At 38.9% G+C, this 21,396-nt stretch overlaps 1 protein-coding gene across 2 annotated transcripts in view; it reads left to right on the top strand.

The window, feature by feature from the left end:
* The window catches only part of LOC147136524 (ephrin type-A receptor 6-like), a 142,252-nt gene that overhangs the window by 89,538 nt on the left and 31,318 nt on the right, over positions 1 to 21,396 (top strand). For both annotated transcript variants that reach the window (XM_086051083.1, XM_086051084.1), the window contains 2 exons: positions 1,315 to 1,470; positions 4,657 to 4,992. In XM_086051083.1, coding sequence (XP_085907209.1) covers positions 1,315 to 1,470; positions 4,657 to 4,992 — 492 coding nt within the window. The remainder of the gene's footprint in view (positions 1 to 1,314; positions 1,471 to 4,656; positions 4,993 to 21,396) is intronic.

Here is a 21,396-nt window from a genome sequence, read left to right as displayed (position 1 = left end):
GCAGACAGCCATAGCCGGGATTTGAACCAATGACCCTTCGGTCACTGCTCGACCCCGCTCTACCATTCTTACTGTCTCACAATTCTTTTTACACAATTTTTTATATCAGCCCTCAACTAGGGACTATTTTGTGTTTTTTGCTCACCTCAGACTCACTCTTCTCTTCCACTAAGGTCTCCTTGCTCAGGGTGGGTCAACATAATACGTTAAAAAAAAAAAAAAAAAAAAAATGGAGACCTCAGCATTCGTCATTATTTTACATTAAAAAGTATTCATATATATATATACATATATGTGTGTGTATAATTAATTTTGGGGCTTTTTCCATTTACGATGTATGCCCTACTCATTTCGCAATCTGTCTGAGTTTAGTGTGCAATTACAGTACAGTCTGTGGGGATATGCATTTGAAACCACGTATGTGTGTGTGTTTGTGTGAGTTCTCAGTTGATGTATGGTCAGCCACAATGTAGCACCACTGTGGCCCTGGAGTAGAGTCTGACCAGACAAATTGAGGCAGAATGTTGTTACAAGGGTTTAAAAGAAACATCGCCTCAGTTCATGAAAGGTCGACCAGAGGCCCCATTAGGCTGACAGAGTCAAAAGGATCTCGTATAGAGGGGGTCGGGGTTGACAGACGGATTGTGACTCAAGGACACAGTGGTATACAAGGTTAATGATGACAGGAGCCTTGGCATGCCGTAAGCCATGACGCTATTCATTGTGATACAATCTTGTGTTTGTGTGACCATTTTTGTCACAGCAATTAACTGCTTTTCTTTTTGAAAACCAACACTTTTCCAATGTTTAAAATAAGTGAACAGTTGATTGAACGTCCATCTAAAGATTCATATATATATATATATATATATATATATATATATATAAATATAAATTTTTTGTGATTTATAGTTTTGACAAATAACTCTGTTCAAATTTGTTTTGGTTTTTAAAGCTTGGAGGGAATTGTGGAAGTACTCCGCAACAATTTACGTTAACAGCCTTTTTGAAACAGTTAAACCCCATTATCGTGATCCAGGACCTTCAAGCTGTTTTTTGTCGGTAACTCTATAATCAAGCTGTAAAATAGACTGACTCTGACAACCCTGACAAATTTGGGGGATGAATTGTCTTACATGTATAAATAACGCTCAAACTCAACCACTTTGGAAGCCTTGCTGCTTTGATTATCACACTTGAGTGTTCAAGTATGACTCTTTAATGCGTGTACTGTTATCATATTTTCCATCTTTTTGTCTAATTTTACTCACTCCCCTGTTTTTATTTTCTGTATTTTTTTTTTGTCCCATTCAGCATGCCAGCCAGGCTTCTACAAGGCTTTTGCTGGCAACATCAAGTGTTCAAAGTGCCCGCTAAATAGTTTCAGCTATGGAGAAGGTGCTGCAGTCTGCCGATGTGAAGTGGGATATTTCAGAGCCGGGAAAGATCCTCCAACTATGGCTTGCACACGTGAGTATGTTGTATCTTAATACTTAAAAGTAGCAACGTTGCGTATTAATGATATTATGAGTATAACCAAATTTCTCAGTAAGTGTGATCACGATGTCGCTATTTTAACATCAAATAGGGTCCGAGAGGTTACTTTTGAGAATCACATAGCGCAGTAGCGTCCACAGAAGCTACATTTCCCGAGGCACGTCTAAACCTTAATGTATCTTTTCTTCGTCTCGTCACGGACATTTCCTCCTGCAAATGCCCGCCCAAGACGGTGTAGAAAAATGCACAGTTGGGGGCAATGTTACTACTTACTAGGAGTTCTCACTGAACTGTTTTACGTTTCGGTTTTTACCCATATTAGTTATTTGTTACTCAGACTGTTTGCGTATGTATTTCGAAATTATAGTGGTATGATGACATAATCAAATTGATAATTGACAACCAACAAAAAAGCTCAATTTAATAGGACAACGATTACCTTATCTTCAACGATAATACATTTTTTTTGGTACTCATTTTTTAGTTACATTACCTTACAATAATAAATAACACAGCAATGCTTTCGTCTAAGACATTGCTATCACAGTCGTAATAAGAATCATGATTATTTTCATCATATAATTCTATATAATTATGTTTGTCTCTGTGTGCCCTGCGATTGGCTGGCAACCAATTCTGGGTGTCCCCCGCCTACTGCCCGAAGACAGCTGGGATAGGCTCCAGCACGACCCGCGGCCCTTGTGAGGATAAGCGGTATAGACAATGGATGGGTGGATGGATGAATATCAAGAATTGGCATAGTTGTTGATGTGTAAGGAAGATCTGAACTTCATATTATTCAGTTTGGCATTTTATTCGAATATACGATGTGGCGGGACAGAAGGATTGCGCTCTGAGAGAAATATTCAGGCCCAACCTGATTTATTCAGGCCCACTCAAAAGCCACGTTCTGGCTCCGCCTCTGATAGGTGTGCATTACCACTGTAATCTACATTGCTGATTTTTTCATCACAGTAGATAATCACGTACCTCTATTCACCTGTGAGTCATGTCTAATACTGTGAAAAAATTATTAGATTGCTTTAACGTGGCTAATTGTGATTGACGTGAAACACCACAACTTGTTAATACCTGTGACTCTGGATGATCTTTCTGATATTTAACACGTATCTGTTCGGTGTCAAAGTGTACAATAGATAATCAAATTAATTGCATGTGGATTGGCTGCCTCATCTTCGTCATTGATTCATGGATAGTAATTACAAAGTAATATTTGCACTAAATTAAAGTTTAATTAGACTTATTCCCTTTTAATTAAAACGCCATTTAGCTGTCATTTATATAGACGGGGGACTATCACTGAAATCTTTCTATGGATGGAGAGTGTATGATTTGTGCTATGCATTGGGGGGAAAGGATTCTGAGTTTGATCTGCAAGGTTTCAGTACTTGAAGAGGAAATATGCAGAAATGATTGGCTTCTATATTAATATTGCACCTCATCCGCATCCGCAGGTTTTTGGTGGAGCTCCACAAAATCACGTCGATGCTACATTATACTACATATGCTAGATAAGGAAAGAAGTATATGGTTACCAACAACAACTCATTATTTTTAGAAATAGGGCCAAAGAATACATCATTTGGGTAAAATTAAAATGAAATGCAGTTTGAAAGCTGAATATTGGAAGGAAGAAAGGATATCACAAGAGAAGAGATAAAGGTGGAGGAAACATGGGTGGAGTAGACATTGAAGGAAGAAAGAAAGGAGGATACTGATCCCAATCTCCCTCTGGAGGAGAATAGAGGCTGATTGATGGCAGTGGGGTTGATCCATTGGGGGGCCAGGTGGGTGGATTCTGCTCAGAGGAGAGAATAGAGGAGGTGCGATGATGGCCGATAAAGGCAGGGGCAGATAAAGCGAGGGGAAGAATGGACATACACTGACAGAAGTGGAGGAGGAGCGTTGCTGTCAGCTGAGATTTCAAGCAAAGGTAGAGCGGGATGGAGGGTTTGCTAAGGGACAGGGAAACATTGCATTGTCTTGGCAGACTGTGAGCTTGGCAAAAAAGGAATGTTCAAATCTCGCAGGCCTTTTAACTCCACCCTGATGACGGCTGACTGCCTGCTACAGCACAATGCTTACTCTGATGCACAAACACCGCATCCAGGGAGAACAAAAATACCTTAAACACTCAAATGAGAGGGAGGCGAAAAAATGTAATGGATGGATTTGTTGTACAGCAGTGAAAAAACTTGTTAACCTTTTAACTTTGCGCTTCGGGAAAAACTTGTTCATAATTGGGCAGAGCTTTTAGAATTCAGTTGCACTATGCCCCAAGGGTCAATTCTAGGTCCTGTTCTTTTCTCACTTACGTGTGTTCCACTGACAGTCAGACATTCAAGGTTCTTTCTGCCCAGAATCGCCAAGTAGCTTGGTTACGCTAAAAGAATGCCTTAGTGAGATGTCTGCAATTACAGAATAGACCATGTTTTAAGAACTCAGTAACAATTATGAGGGAGTATTTTGGATTACTATTTTAATTTGTATTATTATGCTTCTTTGGTCTTCATCTTTATCCCCACCTACAAGCTTATGCACTGTGTATATTGACTTTGATTGTCTGTTTATTTGCATTTGTGAAACAACTTTTTCCATTTTTGTTGGTGTTGGGATGGGATGTTTCGAAGGTTTGCCCATGAATTTCTGGCCCAGAAAGTAAACTAAGTATTACCGTACTTAACGTAGAAGCATTTGGATGTGTGTTGTTTCAGGAAAAACAAAATAATCATTGTAATTTGGCCCAAAAAAATCTTCATCTTTAAACTGTGGCTATATGAAATCAATAGTTATGCTGTCATTAATAAGTAAAAAACGTAAACAAGGTTTAATGGATATTCACACACAATACATTTAAGCCTTGGCAGATGTGTTCCTTCTCCAAGTTTTTTTTTAGGTATACTATCATTGTCGTACTGGCACCAAAACCATTCATTAAAGGTAAGATTAAGATGTAGAAAACAAAGTGAAGCTTTATATTAAACAATGTATACCTGGCGAAGGCTTCCAAAGAGTACACGACTTGTACTTTTTCAACTTTTTGAAAAAAAAAAAATCAATAAATGCTTTCTTTGTATAGATTACGTATTAGTCCTAAATACCCATAGTGCTATCTGTTCTCTTTCTTTTTTTTAACAGGTCCTCCATCTCCTCCACGTAACTTACTTTTCAACCTCAATGACACATGTCTCATGCTGGAATGGTCACCCCCCAGTGACACCGGGGGTCGCCGAGATCTCACTTATAACGTCCAGTGTAAACGCTGTGGTCCAGAGCCCGGCCAGTGCCAGCTTTGTGAGGAGGAGCTGCGTTTCCTACCACAACCGTTAGGCCTGACCACCGCCTCTGTCACCGTCATGGACTTCTCAGCGCACGCTAATTATACCTTTGAGATCGAATCACTCAACGGCGTTTCAGACATGAGCTCATTTCCTCGACAGGTTGCCATCATTACGGTCAGCACAGATCAGCGCGGTGAGTCTGAATCATTTAAAACCCTTTTTCACTTTTATTGTGACCTATAACTTTTTCATCTTCATTCTAAATAAAGAAATGTTTTCAAAAGGGAAAGTAAGAACAAACAAGTTTGTAGGCACAAGTGTGATGTGGCTGTGCGCTGTCACATTTAAACTCATTCAAAGTAAGCGCGCACCTGCCATCATTTAAATGGCCTTTAATCAACACTGAATAAATCTAATTTGTGTGTATCACAAAAAGCTGCCATTTAAGCTGCCAGGGGTGTGTAGACTTTTTATATCCACCATACCATAGTGTTCCTTCACCTCCCTTGTTTATGTTTTTTTTTAATTGACTCTGTGGACAAAAAACGCAAAACAATATTTTTTTTTCTTATTTTTCTGAATAATTTGATCATGGTTGCCCTTTTTGGGGCTTGCGCACCTGCCTCCCCAAAACACTGTAAAACGTAATAACCTTGAGTCACTTCTCCATTGTTAAACTTTCATCATAAAAAGCACACCAAAGACATAATTTCATCCATATGGTATCTTCCACATATATTAGGAGTTCTCCTCAGTAAATGCCATTTTTAAACCTTTTTAAATTTGGCTCTCTTTTCAACTGCACTAATCACACCTCTACCAGTTATCTCTAAAAATCTGTTGCTCTCTGAAGAAGATACATGAGCAGATGTTCAATTACAAATCTTAAAGTGTGAGATTTCAGTCTAACAAGCTCTAAGTGACGTGGTAATTTAATTAATGTTGAGTAAATGCAATGATTAAGTAGTCAGCAGGTTTTTTTTTATGGCATTGTTTGTTCTAATATTGCAAGCATATGTCATGTCTTTACCAATAGAAAGAAATGAGTCTATTGCCTCAGGTATAAACTGATGGGAAAAGAGCAGTCCATGATGGGGCCGACTCGTGGCTTTGTCGACAGATACGTTTTCGTCTCAAGCCAGGAGGGCCTGTTTTAGTCCATTGTATTTGTTAGTTTTCAGGAAAACTCAAACATAAATCTTGCTCTGGGATTTGATGGATTGCCCAGACCCTGATCCAGGGAAACACCTCATTAGCTTTTAATGGGGATATTGCTTCTGCAAGGCCGTTTGACTGGTTGGCTTGCTTATCTGCAGGTGAATGTCCAACTTTATTTTCTGTCCCATTCACCTGTTGTGGTTTGTTGGGTAAATCAATCTATCCTGTGAATTTGATCCAGCTGTTATTTTATATGACCAAGAAGAGCATTTAGGGTTTGTCTTGGTCTGCTCAAGGTTTCTTCTTTTAAAGGGAGTGTAAATTCTTTGCTGTTGTTGCCAAAATGTTCTTATGGGGATCTGTTGGCTCTCTTGAGTGGATTAGGAGTGTGCCCCAAACCAGCTCCACATGAAAAGCGCCTGGAGATTAATTTATTGTCACTCGGGGCCTATAAATTATACAACAATTGTAAGCTATTTTACCTTTCTCAATCATAGTTTAGCCTGATGATTAAGAACATAATCGTATTTCACACAGTTATTCATGTGAAATGTTAGCAACTTAGCAGAGTGATGTACTCTTCAATACTCAATTTACATAAATTTTAAATGCATAATTATTACTGTTGTTGCTTGTAGCTTTACGCTCATTATAGGTTTTATTATGTTGGTTCAAAATGGCAGTGCGATTAGTTTAGCTGGACCATCTCTTTTTTTCTAAGCCATTTCTGTAAATAATGGCAGGAAATTAATGAGGGTTTTCTTACTACCTGGATTCTCTTAATAAGAGTTTTTATGTTGAAAGGACCATGTTTCCTATGGGATATGGTATGGTGTGTAGAATGTGAAGGCTTTTAATTTGTAATTTGCAAACACAGTTTTTTTGTGTTCTCCCGCCTCGTGTTCTTCTCTAGTGTACAGTTTTCTGTCATCTTTGTTCTCTGGCTCCATCCCACCCTCTGCTCCTCTGCTGTTAAGGGAGTTTGGGGAAAAACACATTTTCTCATACAGCCACAACACATTAAATGCATTATTCTGTGTGTGTCCAGGGACAGCTCGGCAGTCTTTGCAGGTAAACACAATGTCACACCTAGCCTTTTTATTTCATTAAGATTCCCCAAGTTCAATGCATAGACACACAGTAAGTCCCCTGGCTACAAGACAGCGCTAATATACACTAGGTTAATATACTCGCTACAGCTTTTTAAAGTGCTTTAGGGAGCTGGAGTCAGGTCGATAATTTTTTTGTGTGTGTAATTTTTAAGGACATGTTTGTTTTGATTTTGGCTTGATTGAATAGCTGTTTGAAAAAAAAGAGGATCTGGTCCCAATGGAGTCTGGAACCTGAGGCTCCTTCCTTGCTCTTAAGTGGCTTGGGATTGTTCTACCTGGGTTATTTATTTTTATGGATGAGTTGTTTATAGCAGTATACATTTACACGATGCTGGCTGGAATATGTATGTAATTTTGTATGTGCCTGGTATGCATAAAATACCTTTTTCCTTGTCATAGTAGAATCAGGAGACCCTTCACTGGTCGCCAGACAAACACAGGGTAAAATTAGACAAACTACCTTTGACACTTACACCGATGGACACTTTAGGGTCTTCAAACAGACCCCAGATCCCAGATTCAAACCCCCAATCTCAGAACTGTGAAGCAGATGTGCTAACCACAATCGCCCATGTCTTAACCACGGTGAAGTTAATGTGTTTAAACAACAACAAAAAAACATCTTTTAAACTGCCAAGTGATCGATTGGCAACCAGTGCAGTGTTTTCCCTACCTCTCACACAGTCAGCTGGGATAGACTCCAGCTCACCAGTGACCCAAATGAGGATAAGCAGTGTGAAAACGGGTAGATGGATCCTTTAAAATCCCTCTCATCTTTAATTACGCATAACTATATAATACAGGTTGAGTTGCAGATGCTTCGTAACTGTCACATATGTAAAACAAGGTCACTGTAAAATTTCCAATCAGTTAGGCACTCATAATAATTCCAACTCCAAATGTTGCTGAAAATATTGGTTCAATGCAAATTCATCTGACCATGAGGCTGAAATTTTACACATTACTGTAGTTTTGTCAAAGTAACATTGATTATAAGATTACCCTCATTCATTGATATCTGAAACGGTGTAATGTGTTGCACTACACAGAAAGATTGCTGTGTTTTTGAAAAGCCTCCAGAAGTACACAAACTCAAGAAAAGGGCTCATATCATAAATGAATTGAAATAAATTAAACTAATCAATTAAAGGCAAACTTAACTGTACATGTCTCCTCCCAGTATGTTCATACTCAAGCTTCCCAAGACACATTCACATAAAACTCTATGATGGGGGATTTGGAAAGGTGAACGGAAAACACTATTAGCATATAGTTGCCATCAGCAGAAAAGAGGCAAGCATGTGAATTCCAGTTTGTTGGGAGGGTTAGTAAGAATTCTGTAATAATGCACTGCAGCCAAATATAAATTAGTCTTAGATATTAAAATGCAGATGGTGCTGGTAAATACGTGAGGTTACCATATATGATTTGTTATGGCTGTGATGGGTTTCTTTGCAAATACACACACACACACACACACATACACAAACAATCCATTCGTACTCTCCACATGCATCAGAAACTATATAGCCTGTGATAATTTCCTGTCAGGCATAACCTTTTCTGTATTCTGTGATTTATATATCTATATATGCACAAACATCAATCTCCACGACATGCATACTTTATACGTGCTGAAACTGGCAGAGAAAGGTAAAAATAGATCATCCTTCCATATCATCCAAGTACTTGGAGATCATATATTTCAGTGAAAGAAAAACTACTCTGCCATATGACCGCAATTAGTTGGTTGGTCCTACATAAGTCTGCTGACTAAAAGGAGAGTCTTCAAACAGGAGAGGGCTTTAAAAAAAAAAGGGAAATAAACGACTGATATGAATGTAAGCAGAGAGGAGCCGGACAGAGACAAATGAAAAGACAGAAACAGAAGAAGGTGGAAGGGAATATAAAATGAGAAGTAGGAGAATGGGAAGATGATTGCATGGGGATGTGAATAGAAGACAAAAAAAGGGTTGGCAGGATGAAAAGGGACTAAATTACCTGACAAAGAGTGAGTCACTGAAGTGTAGCAGATGTTCTCATATAAAGTAAGTCAATTACTGTAGATCAAGGCTGCAAATTTTACAGTCTATGTCCACTTGTACATTGCCCAACGTTGGGATTCAAAATAAAATCTGTATTGAGGTCTGTTCCATTAAAAAACAAGACCAGTAAAGGTGATTTTAAAAAGTTATATTGAGAAAGGGCTACATAACGGTAATGACATATAAAAAAAGTTAATTTAAAAAAAAAAAAGGAAATTGAGGAAATAACAGAGATAACAATCTAACGTTGTCATCCAATGCAATGGTTGAACTGAATCTTCACCCATTATGAATTGGAAACATGAACTCTGGATAAATATTTCATTATTTAAAGTAAACATTTGTAAGAACAAAAACTAAGAAAAACAAACAACTAGAAAGAAGAGAATAACTAAAGTTTTAATCAGAAAAACTATTGAAAACATGTACAAATGTATAGTATGAAATTCTGTCAAGGTTTTTTGGATAAATATTACTAGAAGTCAGTGGGGCCCTTGAAATAGAGAACATACAGAAGAAAAAAAAACGGAATTAACAATTGACACTGATAATCTCTACAATCTTATGTTGGAAATATTCCCATATGTAATGTTATTAAGTTACTAAGGCGAAACAGTCCTTTACACTTTACAGGGACTGCAGAAGTATGACCTGAGAACAGGTGATGCTGGTGTGAATTGCATAGCTGACTTTCATAATACCAACAGAAAGATAGAGTGGTGAAATAAAGGTGGCCAGGTGTGTGAGTGTTACAAGAGACGGCAGGAGCAGAAAAGATGTCCTAGAAACAGGGTCTTTAATCACAGGAAGCAGCTTGGTAATTGTCTATGTCACTGAAAGCAATCAGAAACAGGTCAGGCTCTCAGCTGCTGTGTCACATCAGAACAGCAACTTGAGACTCCAATCAGACAGTCTTTTGTAGATGGAAGGAAAGAAAAAAAGTCGGTGGATAAAATGCACATAAAATGATGTGGGAGGAGTTGTTTTTTGGAGTCCCATTCATTACCTTCAGACTGACTCTTATAGGGGATATCAACCCAAACACATTTTTTTCAAGAATATGCTCCCAGCAGGCCCAGTAGTTGAAACACGGCATTCTGATTATTATTATTATTATTGCATTTGTGGAATATGAGTTAAGCAGCAAAATCCACCCCTTTTTAGCTATCGCAGGGGGCGGCCATTTTGTCACTTCTGTCGACTGAAAATGACATCACAACTACTCAGGGCTAAGGGAACGACCAATCACGGCTCAGCTTCAGAAAACAGGTGAGTTGTGATTGGTCGTTACCTGAGCCCTAAGCAGTTGTGAGTTCATTTACAGTCGACAGAAGTGACAAAATGAGGTGGCTAAAAATGGGTGGATTAACTCTTATTCCACAAACGCAATATGTATCAGAATGCCTTGTTTCAACTAGTGGGCTTGCATAGAACATATTATTGAAAAAGATATGTTTAGGTTGACTTTCCCTTTAAGGACCTGATTTATTAAGATCCCAAATGACCGGCGCGCATAGTGTTGGGAAGATAACTTTGAAAAAGTAGTAGCGATTAGGAGTTACCATGTTTAATGTTGAAAATGTAATCGAAGTTTAACTATTTCAATTACTCTCTCAAAGTAATGTAACTAGTTACATTTGATTTCTACTTTATTGCCCTTCTTAATTTTGAATGAATGTTCTTAGCTAGTAACCATTTTCACATTTTAAGACCGTATAGTGTTAAAACCATTCTACAGCACTTTTACAGACAATTTAATAAAACACTTCGCAAGATTGAACTTCAGTAACTTTCTTTTTTTCTGTCAGAACACCTGTAGGTTTCGTGCAACATTTTTCATTATCTAATATATATATGTACTTTCACAGTCAAGACTTTCAACAGTCAATGTCAATACCTGTAGATGTGTCCTTAGGTTTGACTGACAGTTTCAACATCGACACCACCTTCGCTGCCGGAAAACAGTCTTTGTATTGTACTATAGTTCTGGACCTGTTGTCATGTATGCAGAGTAAATTAGTAATTAGAACTTCTAAAACATTTACGTCAAACTTTTCTAGATTGTTAAAGTCAAACTCTATTAAAGATGACGTCTTTTCTTCCTTGACCTGTGATGGCCTTCTGCCTTGCTGCCCAGCAGGCGCCAGGATCAATTTGCAGCTGTAGTTATGAATGAGTTGAATGCATGAAACTGCTGGCCTTCTCAGCCACCAGCTCCTTCTAGGCAGCCCCTCTCGTGGCATCGCACCATGCTCTAACTAACTATGACAAATTATCCTCACACTTAATTACCAGCCAGGGAAAATCCCAATGATGTTTATTAGGCGCGGCATCATAAAGCGGTTTGTCCATGGCCCGAGACCAAAGCGCTGTGCTGCAGAAACACTAATAACAACAACAGCCATACAAATTAGATGAGCTGAAAGACCGGGGGCCTCGATGAACTGGTTGGGGTGGTGTGAGGAGGGGGAAGGTGACAGTCTTGAATGAATCAATGGCGATCACCACTGTGCTGAAGTGCTGAGCTACAATTCCCTTTAGCTACCTTTCCTCCAAGCAGTACATCAGTCTAGCTTGCCACCCTAGTCTGAAATAGTAAATTTCTATCTGGCTCATGTCCCCACCACCGATTGTGTAGGCAGGAAGGAGATGTCAGCCACATCCACAGTGTAAAATCGTAGCAGAGTCAAGTCTTTTCCACTGCATGGCTTGCTATTCGCTATTCGGTCTCTATTCGCTGTAAATGCATTTACACAAGCAAAAAACAGTTCCTACCAGGAAGTACAAATAATATCACAGTCAGTGGTGATTCCAATCAACCTACTCTGTCACACAGCGCCCCGTTTATCTTTTGAGGATTCACAGCTAGAAATGACGAAAGAAACCACACGTGCTAACGTTAGCTAACCGTGTTGCTGTGCCTTAGTTCAAGATATAGCAGTAAACTGCATACTCACCGTAGCCAACAGCCACATGTTGAGAATAAGATATGGAGACCCACATTATCCCTAGTTTTTCCTGTACATTGTCATGTCTCACTCCATTAGATATTTTCAATGCGGTGTGGTTTTCCCTAAACAAGTCAATAGGCAGTTGAATGTAGTGTACAATGCTTATTAATTCAACAAACAAGTACAATTCAAAAGGTAGCGTCACTATGGTTGTTGTGCCAACAAAAAGCGAGTTCCGTTCCATACCCAATGGCAGTGATCAATACAATTCTAAATATCAATTCGACATCTGTATGTAAATGTAATCCAGTTCTCCTCTCGCAAGCATGTGTATGCATGCATGTGAGACAAGAGCTGGACTCGGGGCACTGGCCTTGGGGAGTGGGCGGGCATAAATATAACCTCCATGGTAGCTGGCTTATTAGAAGTTGATTTATCAGCCTCTCTGTAAGGAATACACGCCCTTGGCACCTCAAGTGAAGAAATCCGCCCCCCCAGGAAGCCCCAATTACCGTGCAGCATATGGAAATATCCAGAGAATATTTAGTGTCAAGCCATGAATGTCATGTGTCCACCTTGTGTTGGTGTGGACGCAACTTCTCTCAACGTCTCTCCCACACACACACACAAAACGCTTACACGCTCTCTCACTTTCTGTCTTTCTCACACACACGCAAACACACGCACACCCCTTATGCCTTCTGTTAAGGCAGATAGAGGGAGGAACAATTGAGCAGGATGAATGTGTTCGACAGTTCTCTGCCTCCTTAGTGATTTATCAAAATATTTATCCTGGTAATTTGCCTTATCTCTTATTTCTTTCCTTCTCTGCCTCATCCTTCATTTTCTCCCACATACATTTATGAAGACGCCATCGGCACGTTTGAGTCGTTTAAGTATTGTCAGCATACACTCCTTCCATTATATTTTACTGCAACATGACAGCAGTGTAGTATTGACTTAAAGTCGCAGGACTTAAGGTTCAATGGCTTATCTGGTGTTATGCATAAATATTTCCTTTCCTACTTACTACTGGTATATATTTTGCATTGTCGTGTTTTTGGTGTAATCATGTCATAAACATTGGACGATGATGAAGAGTTTAGAAATACACGGTCTGGCCTGAAAACAATTACCATCACCCAAAGTAAAAAAACAAATCGTTCAGAGGCTTGGATATTGGATAAAGTGAAAAATTTAGCTAGGATCGCCGATGGACACCCGTTTAAAATGAGAGGCAGACCGGCCTATAGTTGTTACTATCCCCCCCCCCCGGAAAAAAGGAAGGGTACACACACTGCTGACGGATGACGAATAACGGATACTCAATTTGTAGTAAAATGCCCAGCTCTGGTTATTTGTCTTGATATGTGCAATGGGATTGGTCCGTTGTGTAGTTGACCTTTCTCCCAAAGTCAGCTGGGATGGGCTTCAGCGCCCTGCGATCCTGAGCAAGATGAAAATGTCTAGAAAATGGATGAAGAGATTAAAAACTTCTTTTCATTCTATAGGCCTAGTTGAAACCTGCAAGTATTACTATGCTAGCACACAGCAAGTTCAGTAAAGAGGACAAAGGCAAAAGCATCTCATGTACCTGTAAAAACAATGACCCCTCGCTGAAAGCTCAGCAGCTTTTTTTTTTAAAAGAGTCACCAAAGAAGTGGAACAAATTTAGACATAACCACGGTGTCATTTTGCCGGGGCTACCTTTTGGCGAAACTCAATACTTTTGCCAAAAATTAGTTGTGTAAGTAATAGGAATGTAACGATTTATATAAAATCAATTATACATCAATGTAAATGCTTAAAATATGCATCGATGTAAAAAAATAAAAGAATCGATTCGCAACGCCATGTTAACCATAGCCGCTCTCTCGTGTCTCTGCTGTACACAAACTGCATACGCACATTGGTTAAATTACTTTACACAAGAACTGCCAAGATTAGATTACTAATACAACAACTTCAACGATCAAAATCGTCGACAGTTAATTTTAATAGTGGATGCTTGTCTGCAACGCACATGCGTAGCAGTGGTAATCCGGGCCTTCTGTGACGTAAACAGAAGCATTGTGGGTGGCAGCGCTACTTGCGCCCATCAAGCGCCAAACATCATCGCATATTGCATTTGCGAATGGCTGTAGCACCACACTAGCGCATAGAGACTAGCATGGTAGCGATTTTTTTTAAAAATCGAATCAAATCAAAAATCGGGAACTGAAAATCTAAATTGAACCGGACTTGAGTGAATTTTCAATGACACTTGAGTCTGAGATTATAAAGCGCATAAAAGTGCATGACATCAGCGCACAAGTTAGTTGCCATAGCAACATATGGATGTGAGACTATAGTGGAGGTGCACTTTGTATGTTATTCACTGTGCAGCAAAGAGCCACTTATGTGGTTATTTTGGTAGAAATGTCCCCTTATCTTGTCCTTTCCTGAAAAAGTCAAAGGTTTGAAAAAAAAAAAAAAAAAAAAAAATTAAAGCCAAGTACAGGAACAGCCAGTGTTACTGCATGAGACCAAACTATAGTATGCCTTTATGAAACTTTTATTTGTATTTACCCTGTCAAATAAAACTTATGTACATGATTTTTGCAGTGACAAAAAGTATATAACTTCTTTCATACTTTCAATTCAAATGCATGGTATGTCTTTGCCTGTCATGAAAGTAGATCCTGACTTCAATATGATTTGTGATCACTCATTTAAACAAAGCTATAACAAATGTGTCTGCCTTAATTAAAACAAATGGCTAAAGGCAACCATCCAAGCTATTCCATGTGTAAACGAACCCTTATACTTTTTTTTTTTTTTTTGATGGAGTATATGATTCCACATCTATCCTACTGTAGCATCAGTAATTATTATGTATGTAGACTTGCCAGAACACATATGCTTCAGCACGGGCTTACTTTGCAAGGATATGGCCAATATAATAATTCAAACTCATGAATTTAACATAACCTTTTTGTATCAAGGAATTATTTGGAGAGAAACAAACAGGCTCTATCATATCTTTAGGGAAAGGTTGGATATAAAAATGAAGTCTGCTCCAGTGTTTGATGCACTTGTGAAAGTCCCTGTGGCTGTGCACTGAGCAATGAATGTTTTTTGAAGAAATATTTTTTTCTTTGCTTGGACTGGTGCTGGGTTCCCCTCTGATAGATCCACACCAGATTATGACTGTCTAGGACAACCATTGACACAGGGCGCTCACCACTCACTTGCAAGCTGCCAGAGAACCAACGATGCTCCCTAGCTTTGGTGTTAAAAAAAAGAAAAAAAATCTAAAAAATCTATGATGCTTTGAAGGTGTTCACCCTCAATGTGACCTTGCTCTCCGGCAGGACACTTTTCCCTCTTCATCTCTCGGGTGCTGTCCCCTGCTGCACTGTACATTTCTCTGCACCTGCAATCATGGTGAACGTCTTTGAAGCTGGACACAATCACATGAAAGAGAAAGTAAAAATGTGAGCAAGAAAAAGAAGGGAGGACTCCAATACTCGGGCCATTTGCAGACTAAGTGTAGTGAGTGAGATAAAGGAAAATGATAGTCTATGTATGGTAAAATTCTGAAGTATTCTGAAAAATGAGGGCTGTTCAGAGTTCAAATAAGCAATGAACCCTCATGATGGAAGAGAAAAATACAAGTAAGAATGTTGCTCTTGTCTCGTGGTATTTGATCATCTTCTTGCAAAACGAAACATTTAAATGAGAAAACAATGATGCATTGAGCCCCAACTTTCAGAGCCCCAAATAATGCAATTTGATTTGGCCCTGATGCTACTAAGCTGTCAGCATCATAACTGATCTGCAACTCTTCTTTCAGCCTGTAGGAAAGTATGTTTTCTTTCACAGAAAAGAAAGCCAAAGTACACTCCCCAAAACAGACATTGAGTATGCTGATTTGCAATGTCACCATCAGTATGTTCATCATAAATGTTTGGCACCTTCAATCAATTCATCAGTCAAATTCATTTCAAAATGGTTTGAAAAACGCGGTTCTAGCCCCGTGGCAGAACCAGCAGCGGGCTGGTTTTATCATAAAAAGAGCAAACTACACGGCAGCGTTAGTTTATAGCCACAATTTTAGATCTAACTTTGATTTAAAAAATTGTGATGTGACTGTTGTGAAGCTGGACTCGTCTGCTTGTTATGCAAATCTGCTTACTTCACTTCATCACCGGTGGATTTTCTTCTTGTCTTAACCCTCCTTGTTGAGGTCGAGAGTTAATCCCTCGGATGCTTGCTGAGCTGTGGTCTCGTGAGGTACACTACATTCTAACATCTCTATCATCTATTATCTCTTGCAATAAGTTTTACAAAAACAGCCACAAGAGCCATATATATCGCCTTAATTTTTTGATATGTTGAAAGTGGGCCTAGCAAGATTTGATTCTTAGGTCAACATTGAACTGAAATACGACACCCTGTTCAATTTAACTCATTCACTGGCATTGACTAATTTGCTTGTCTTTTCACAGTCCAGCCATTCAATCCCAGGAAGTTATTTATATTTTTTAAACATTTTTCAAACGTTAGGGTCTGAAAATGTCTGGCAGTGAATGAATGAGTTAAGAGATTCTGCAACATTTCAATGTACTTGTAATTAAGAAATAATCAATATAAATAGATAGCACAGCAGCAAACCACTCTTCAAGCCATTACATTTGTAAGTTTCATCTCTAATAAGAATTGAGAAAAAAAAATCAACAAAAAGTTGGACATAGATTTGTACAGTTATAAGATGAAGCTGAGAGAAGTTATAACACCTTAAAAACCTTTTTTAAAAATGCTCGGCTGGATCATTTTCTTTTACTTTGCCATCTCTGGTTCCTTCCAAGTGACTGCGGCCAGGCAGCTTCAGCTCTGGCTCTGCGGCCGGGGATTTTTAGGCCCATTTCCCCGCCGCCCCCACTACTCAGTTCAGCGGGCCATCAGAGCAAGGTGCGCTGTGGGTAGCCACAAAGGTTTGATGCACCGCTACCCCCGGGCGGATCATTTTTTTCCCCTTCTTTTTCTTTGAAATCTTTTCTTCACCCCGAGCTCCAAGGCAGTGCCCCGCGACGACCGCCAGCAACTGGCTGCAAAGACGAAGGTTTTGCACTGGTTAGTCCGCCCAAAGTGCTTGCTTTAAAGGTTTTTGTCTCGTGACAACATCGGCCGTGTTGCTTCAGTGACTAAGGTCTTTTGGACAAAAAGCAAAAAAAATGCACTTTTGGGCCACTGCCGGCCCAAAATTTTCATTGAATCAAATTTCAGTGCATCCCTATTATACCGTATACACGATAATTGCAACGACATCAAACCGGCATCGACTGTTGAGTAGTACCCTAAATCGTTTTTGGCATTGCAGCATCATTGGTGATTACCATTGAAAGCCGGGTGATATATAGCAGCTATAAACAGACGGCAGGACGGCACTTTGCTGCACGGAGCTCCAAGAAAGTACAACTTGGCATTCTGACACCATATACATCAATCATTCAGCGCACCGAGTACACAAACGCACATCATAAACTCCCAATGTCACTATTTAACCCGAAACTTACTACATTATTGCACCATTTCAAGAATTGCTTCACAAGTGGTTTATGTAAAGAGGTCGAATAATGAAACGCATAAATTTGCATTTCTTAGCTTTCCCTGTCACCGACATCTATTTTACTACCTACCGTCAGGCCATTGGGCTATAATGCATCAACGGTGTAACATGCGGGGCATATTTTAAAATGCTAAATATAATGATAAAATGGTTTTATGTTCTTTTCAGTTGCTTAGATAAAACCAACAAGTTCCTGAAGTGTATTTTCAGAGCGAGTGGCACTCGCATAGTGATGACAACTCTTCTCACATAAGGCTACATGACCTTTGGAACAGAAGTTGCGCCGCCATAACTGATGTCATTGCCATTGTAAACTGATCCAGTCAGCAGTTGTAATGTAGGCTTGTGTTGAAGAGAACCAGCAATTTATTTACTCTGTAAGTGCAACCAAAGATAAAAAGTGGGAAAAAAAATTCCACCATAATGTGCCATTTAACAGTTTTGGTAGCTTAGTTAGATTTATTCATTTTAAACAGGCCTACTCAATGTGTAAAACTTCTTTTTTTGTGTGATACAACACTTCTCAGACCTCCTCGAGAGCAGCTATCCTACATGTTTTAGATTTTTCCCTCCTCCCACACACCAGATTCAAATGATCAGGATCGTTATTCAAGCAGCATAGCTACCCTCGAGGACTGGAGTTTGAGACATGTAGAGTAAATACTGTAGATTTGTTCTCAAACTTTTTTCAACACTTTTTTTAATCGTGTGTAAAAATGACTATGTGGGGACAGACTAGTAGTATCCATCTGTGAAAAAAATTAAATAAAATAGGAAACTGACCAAATTTGGACATAAAGGGTTACCACCCTATAACAGCGATATTAATTACATTAAATTTAGTCCAAAACGTGACTTTCCCTAAGCCCTGCCAAACAATAATATAATACTAGTGTAAGAGACTTAATCCTTTTTCACGCTGCCTTCCTGCCAATTTGGCACATCAGCGGTGTAATGGTAGGGCCGCATGTACCTCTCAGACAGAATACACAAAAGTGGGACATTGCTGTATTCACAGTGTTTTCACACAGCTGATGCAGTTTAATGCTAATAAATTAGACCCGTGGTCACCCCAGTGTTACCGTCTGGGACAGCGGTTTATTGCTTTCAATTCAAGAAAGCAAGTGGAGTCTACATTGTTAAACTTCACTTCAAAGGAAAATATGTCAAAGGAAAAAAAGATTTTACACATAATTGAGTTTTGATGCACAATTTGACAGGCAAGAATCAAGCAGCAAATAATATTATATTTATTATTCTATATTTCTTTCTTAAAAGTCTTTTATTTTGTTGTACTTGGTCCTTTTGTTTTTATAACACACAATGGGCTCTCAGCATAATCAGGGTATTTGGAACAAAAAGATGAAAGCCGTGATGTTTTGGCATTAGGTTACCTCGCAGATATTGAAGGGAAGAAAATGGAACAGAAAGTCATTAAAACATTTGTTTACCTTTTGTGCCCTTGGTGTAGGGAGAAACTTTTGTTAAATGACTCTTAGACTCTTGTGGGTGTGCACACAGTTTTCACTTCTGTGTGTTTATTTCCATTTAGACAACTTATACATTATTTATTCTCACACGATTAAAGCATTAGAGTTGGCCGGTGGTCGCGTATCTGAATACATTCTCACGGAGAAAACGCATTACTTAGTTCTTGCATGTGTGTTTAGACATTAAATGGCCATCAATTCAGCGGTGTGTGCTTGTGCAACAGATGGATGACACGCATAACTCACACAAACACACACCGCATGCTTTGTGGGCAGTAAATCCCGACAGAATACACAGTCTTGTTAGCAGAAGGTTTCACAGTCAATGTGTCCTTGAGTTTGACAGTCAACCTCTGCCGATTCACTCATCAGAAGCCACAGCACAACACTTTCAAGTATTTATTCTAATAATAGTGTCTCATAGGTCCAAGTACTGTTAAAAATGGATTCAAATGATGGAGCAGTTCAATCATTGATATCAGAGGTGGTAAAATGTATTATGTATATGGTAAATGTTACTTATTTATCATTTGCTATGTATTTTTAATGGCTATATAAACCCATTAAAGCTAGTAAGTGGCTAAGCTACATTTACAAGACACTGTGGCTACTTCATGAGATAATGGAGCAACCTGTGCTAGGGGAAACACTTTACTAATGCAATTCACATTGCATTGGCCATAAACTTAATAGCAACATAATTAACATAGCACTATGCTTGTTTATATTTGGACTGAATGAGCAAGTAGTCTTGGCAATATGTTGTGTAGCGGTATTTCAATTCATATAGGCAGAGGGGATGGATTATTCAGTCGAGTAAGGATGAGGCAATTTCACCGAAGAGAAACAAATCAGATTTTTCTTCTTATATATTCCTCATTCTACAGCTGTCGACATTTTTAGTTGCTGTTTTTTATTTCTTTTTATTATCATCATTGGGATAGAAATCAAATTGTATTGTATTGTATTGTAACGGAAGAAATGGGAAACATTTAGATGACTTAACATTTTTAGTAATTGTCATGAATGTATATTTTACTTGCATAGAATTTTGGAAGGCAGTGTCCAAGAAGAAGGTCGAGACTTCGAATCACTGGTGTGGAACAACGACTTGCCCATGTTGACAGGAAGTGAAAGGTGCATCCCTTTCCCAAAGCAGCTTATCTTGCTGACCCCTTGGGGGGCAGTGTGTGTCTATTTATGTGAAGTGGGCTGTCTGGCTTCCTGTACTCTTTCTTCCCCACTGTCTGAGCACTGAACACTCAGTGTAGGTAGACGCAATGCAATGACTTTGTTTTAAGTGTTTTAATTCAGCAGCCCTAATAACTTAACTGTTGGCTATTGAAGGCTGGATCACTGCTTCTCTCTGGAGTGGCTAAAACACAAATTGCTTAAATTAAAAAAAAATGTTTAAAGGAAAAACGGAAGAGATGGAGGTAACAAGATGAATGATGATAATTGGGTTCATCACCTTCTGAAAATTATTGGGTGTGATTGATTCGGTTGAGATGCAAATGGGCTGCCATGTCTCTCTATTAGGAACTAAAAGTTTTGGGAGAGTCACTGGACTTAAAGTTTATCCGTTTTTCACCGCAAAGACTTAAGTGTTTCTTGGAGAACAAAGTCATTTTAAATAAGTCAATTCGACACTGTAATAGTTTTGATAATGAATTCCTATGATTGACGTTCTTTTCAGGATGCCTGAATGCACAGTTTAAATTGTATCATTTGTGAACACCAACGAGACACTAGGACCATGTTGCAATTTTTTTTGAGTGGTGGTCTTCTGGATGAGACGATCTGGGCAGTAACTAAAGGAGTACCCCCTGGAATTTAACAACAAAACACTGTATTTTTTCATTGGCCCATAACCTCACTTGAACATATCGGGTTTGACCTTATCGGTCCTACTCAGGGAATTCTAAACTGGTGATTAAAATGTTTACATAAACTATGGAGACAATATCAGGAACATTTATTTGAATTTTAGTATTGATAGTCATTGCCAACTGTAGGGGCAGCTGCCACCCTGTAAAACTGCGTATGTACCCACAATATGAATAAACCTCCAGTGTGTTTCATCTTTATCATTGCAGTGTTAAGATCAAAACATTTCTGGAAATTTGTGTTCTCGAAATAACTACAAACAAGACAAATGAATGCAGACCATACTAATGAAGCAGCCATACGACAACGGCAAGGGAAATCATCACACCTACACAGCTGAATA

Source organism: Filicampus tigris, chromosome 14, assembly GCF_054856515.1.
Source record: "Filicampus tigris isolate MCC_2025a chromosome 14, RoL_Ftig_1.0, whole genome shotgun sequence".
NCBI lineage: Eukaryota > Metazoa > Chordata > Actinopteri > Syngnathiformes > Syngnathidae > Filicampus > Filicampus tigris.
Note: the sequence above shows the minus strand (reverse complement) of the source record. Positions and strands in the feature narration are given on the sequence as shown.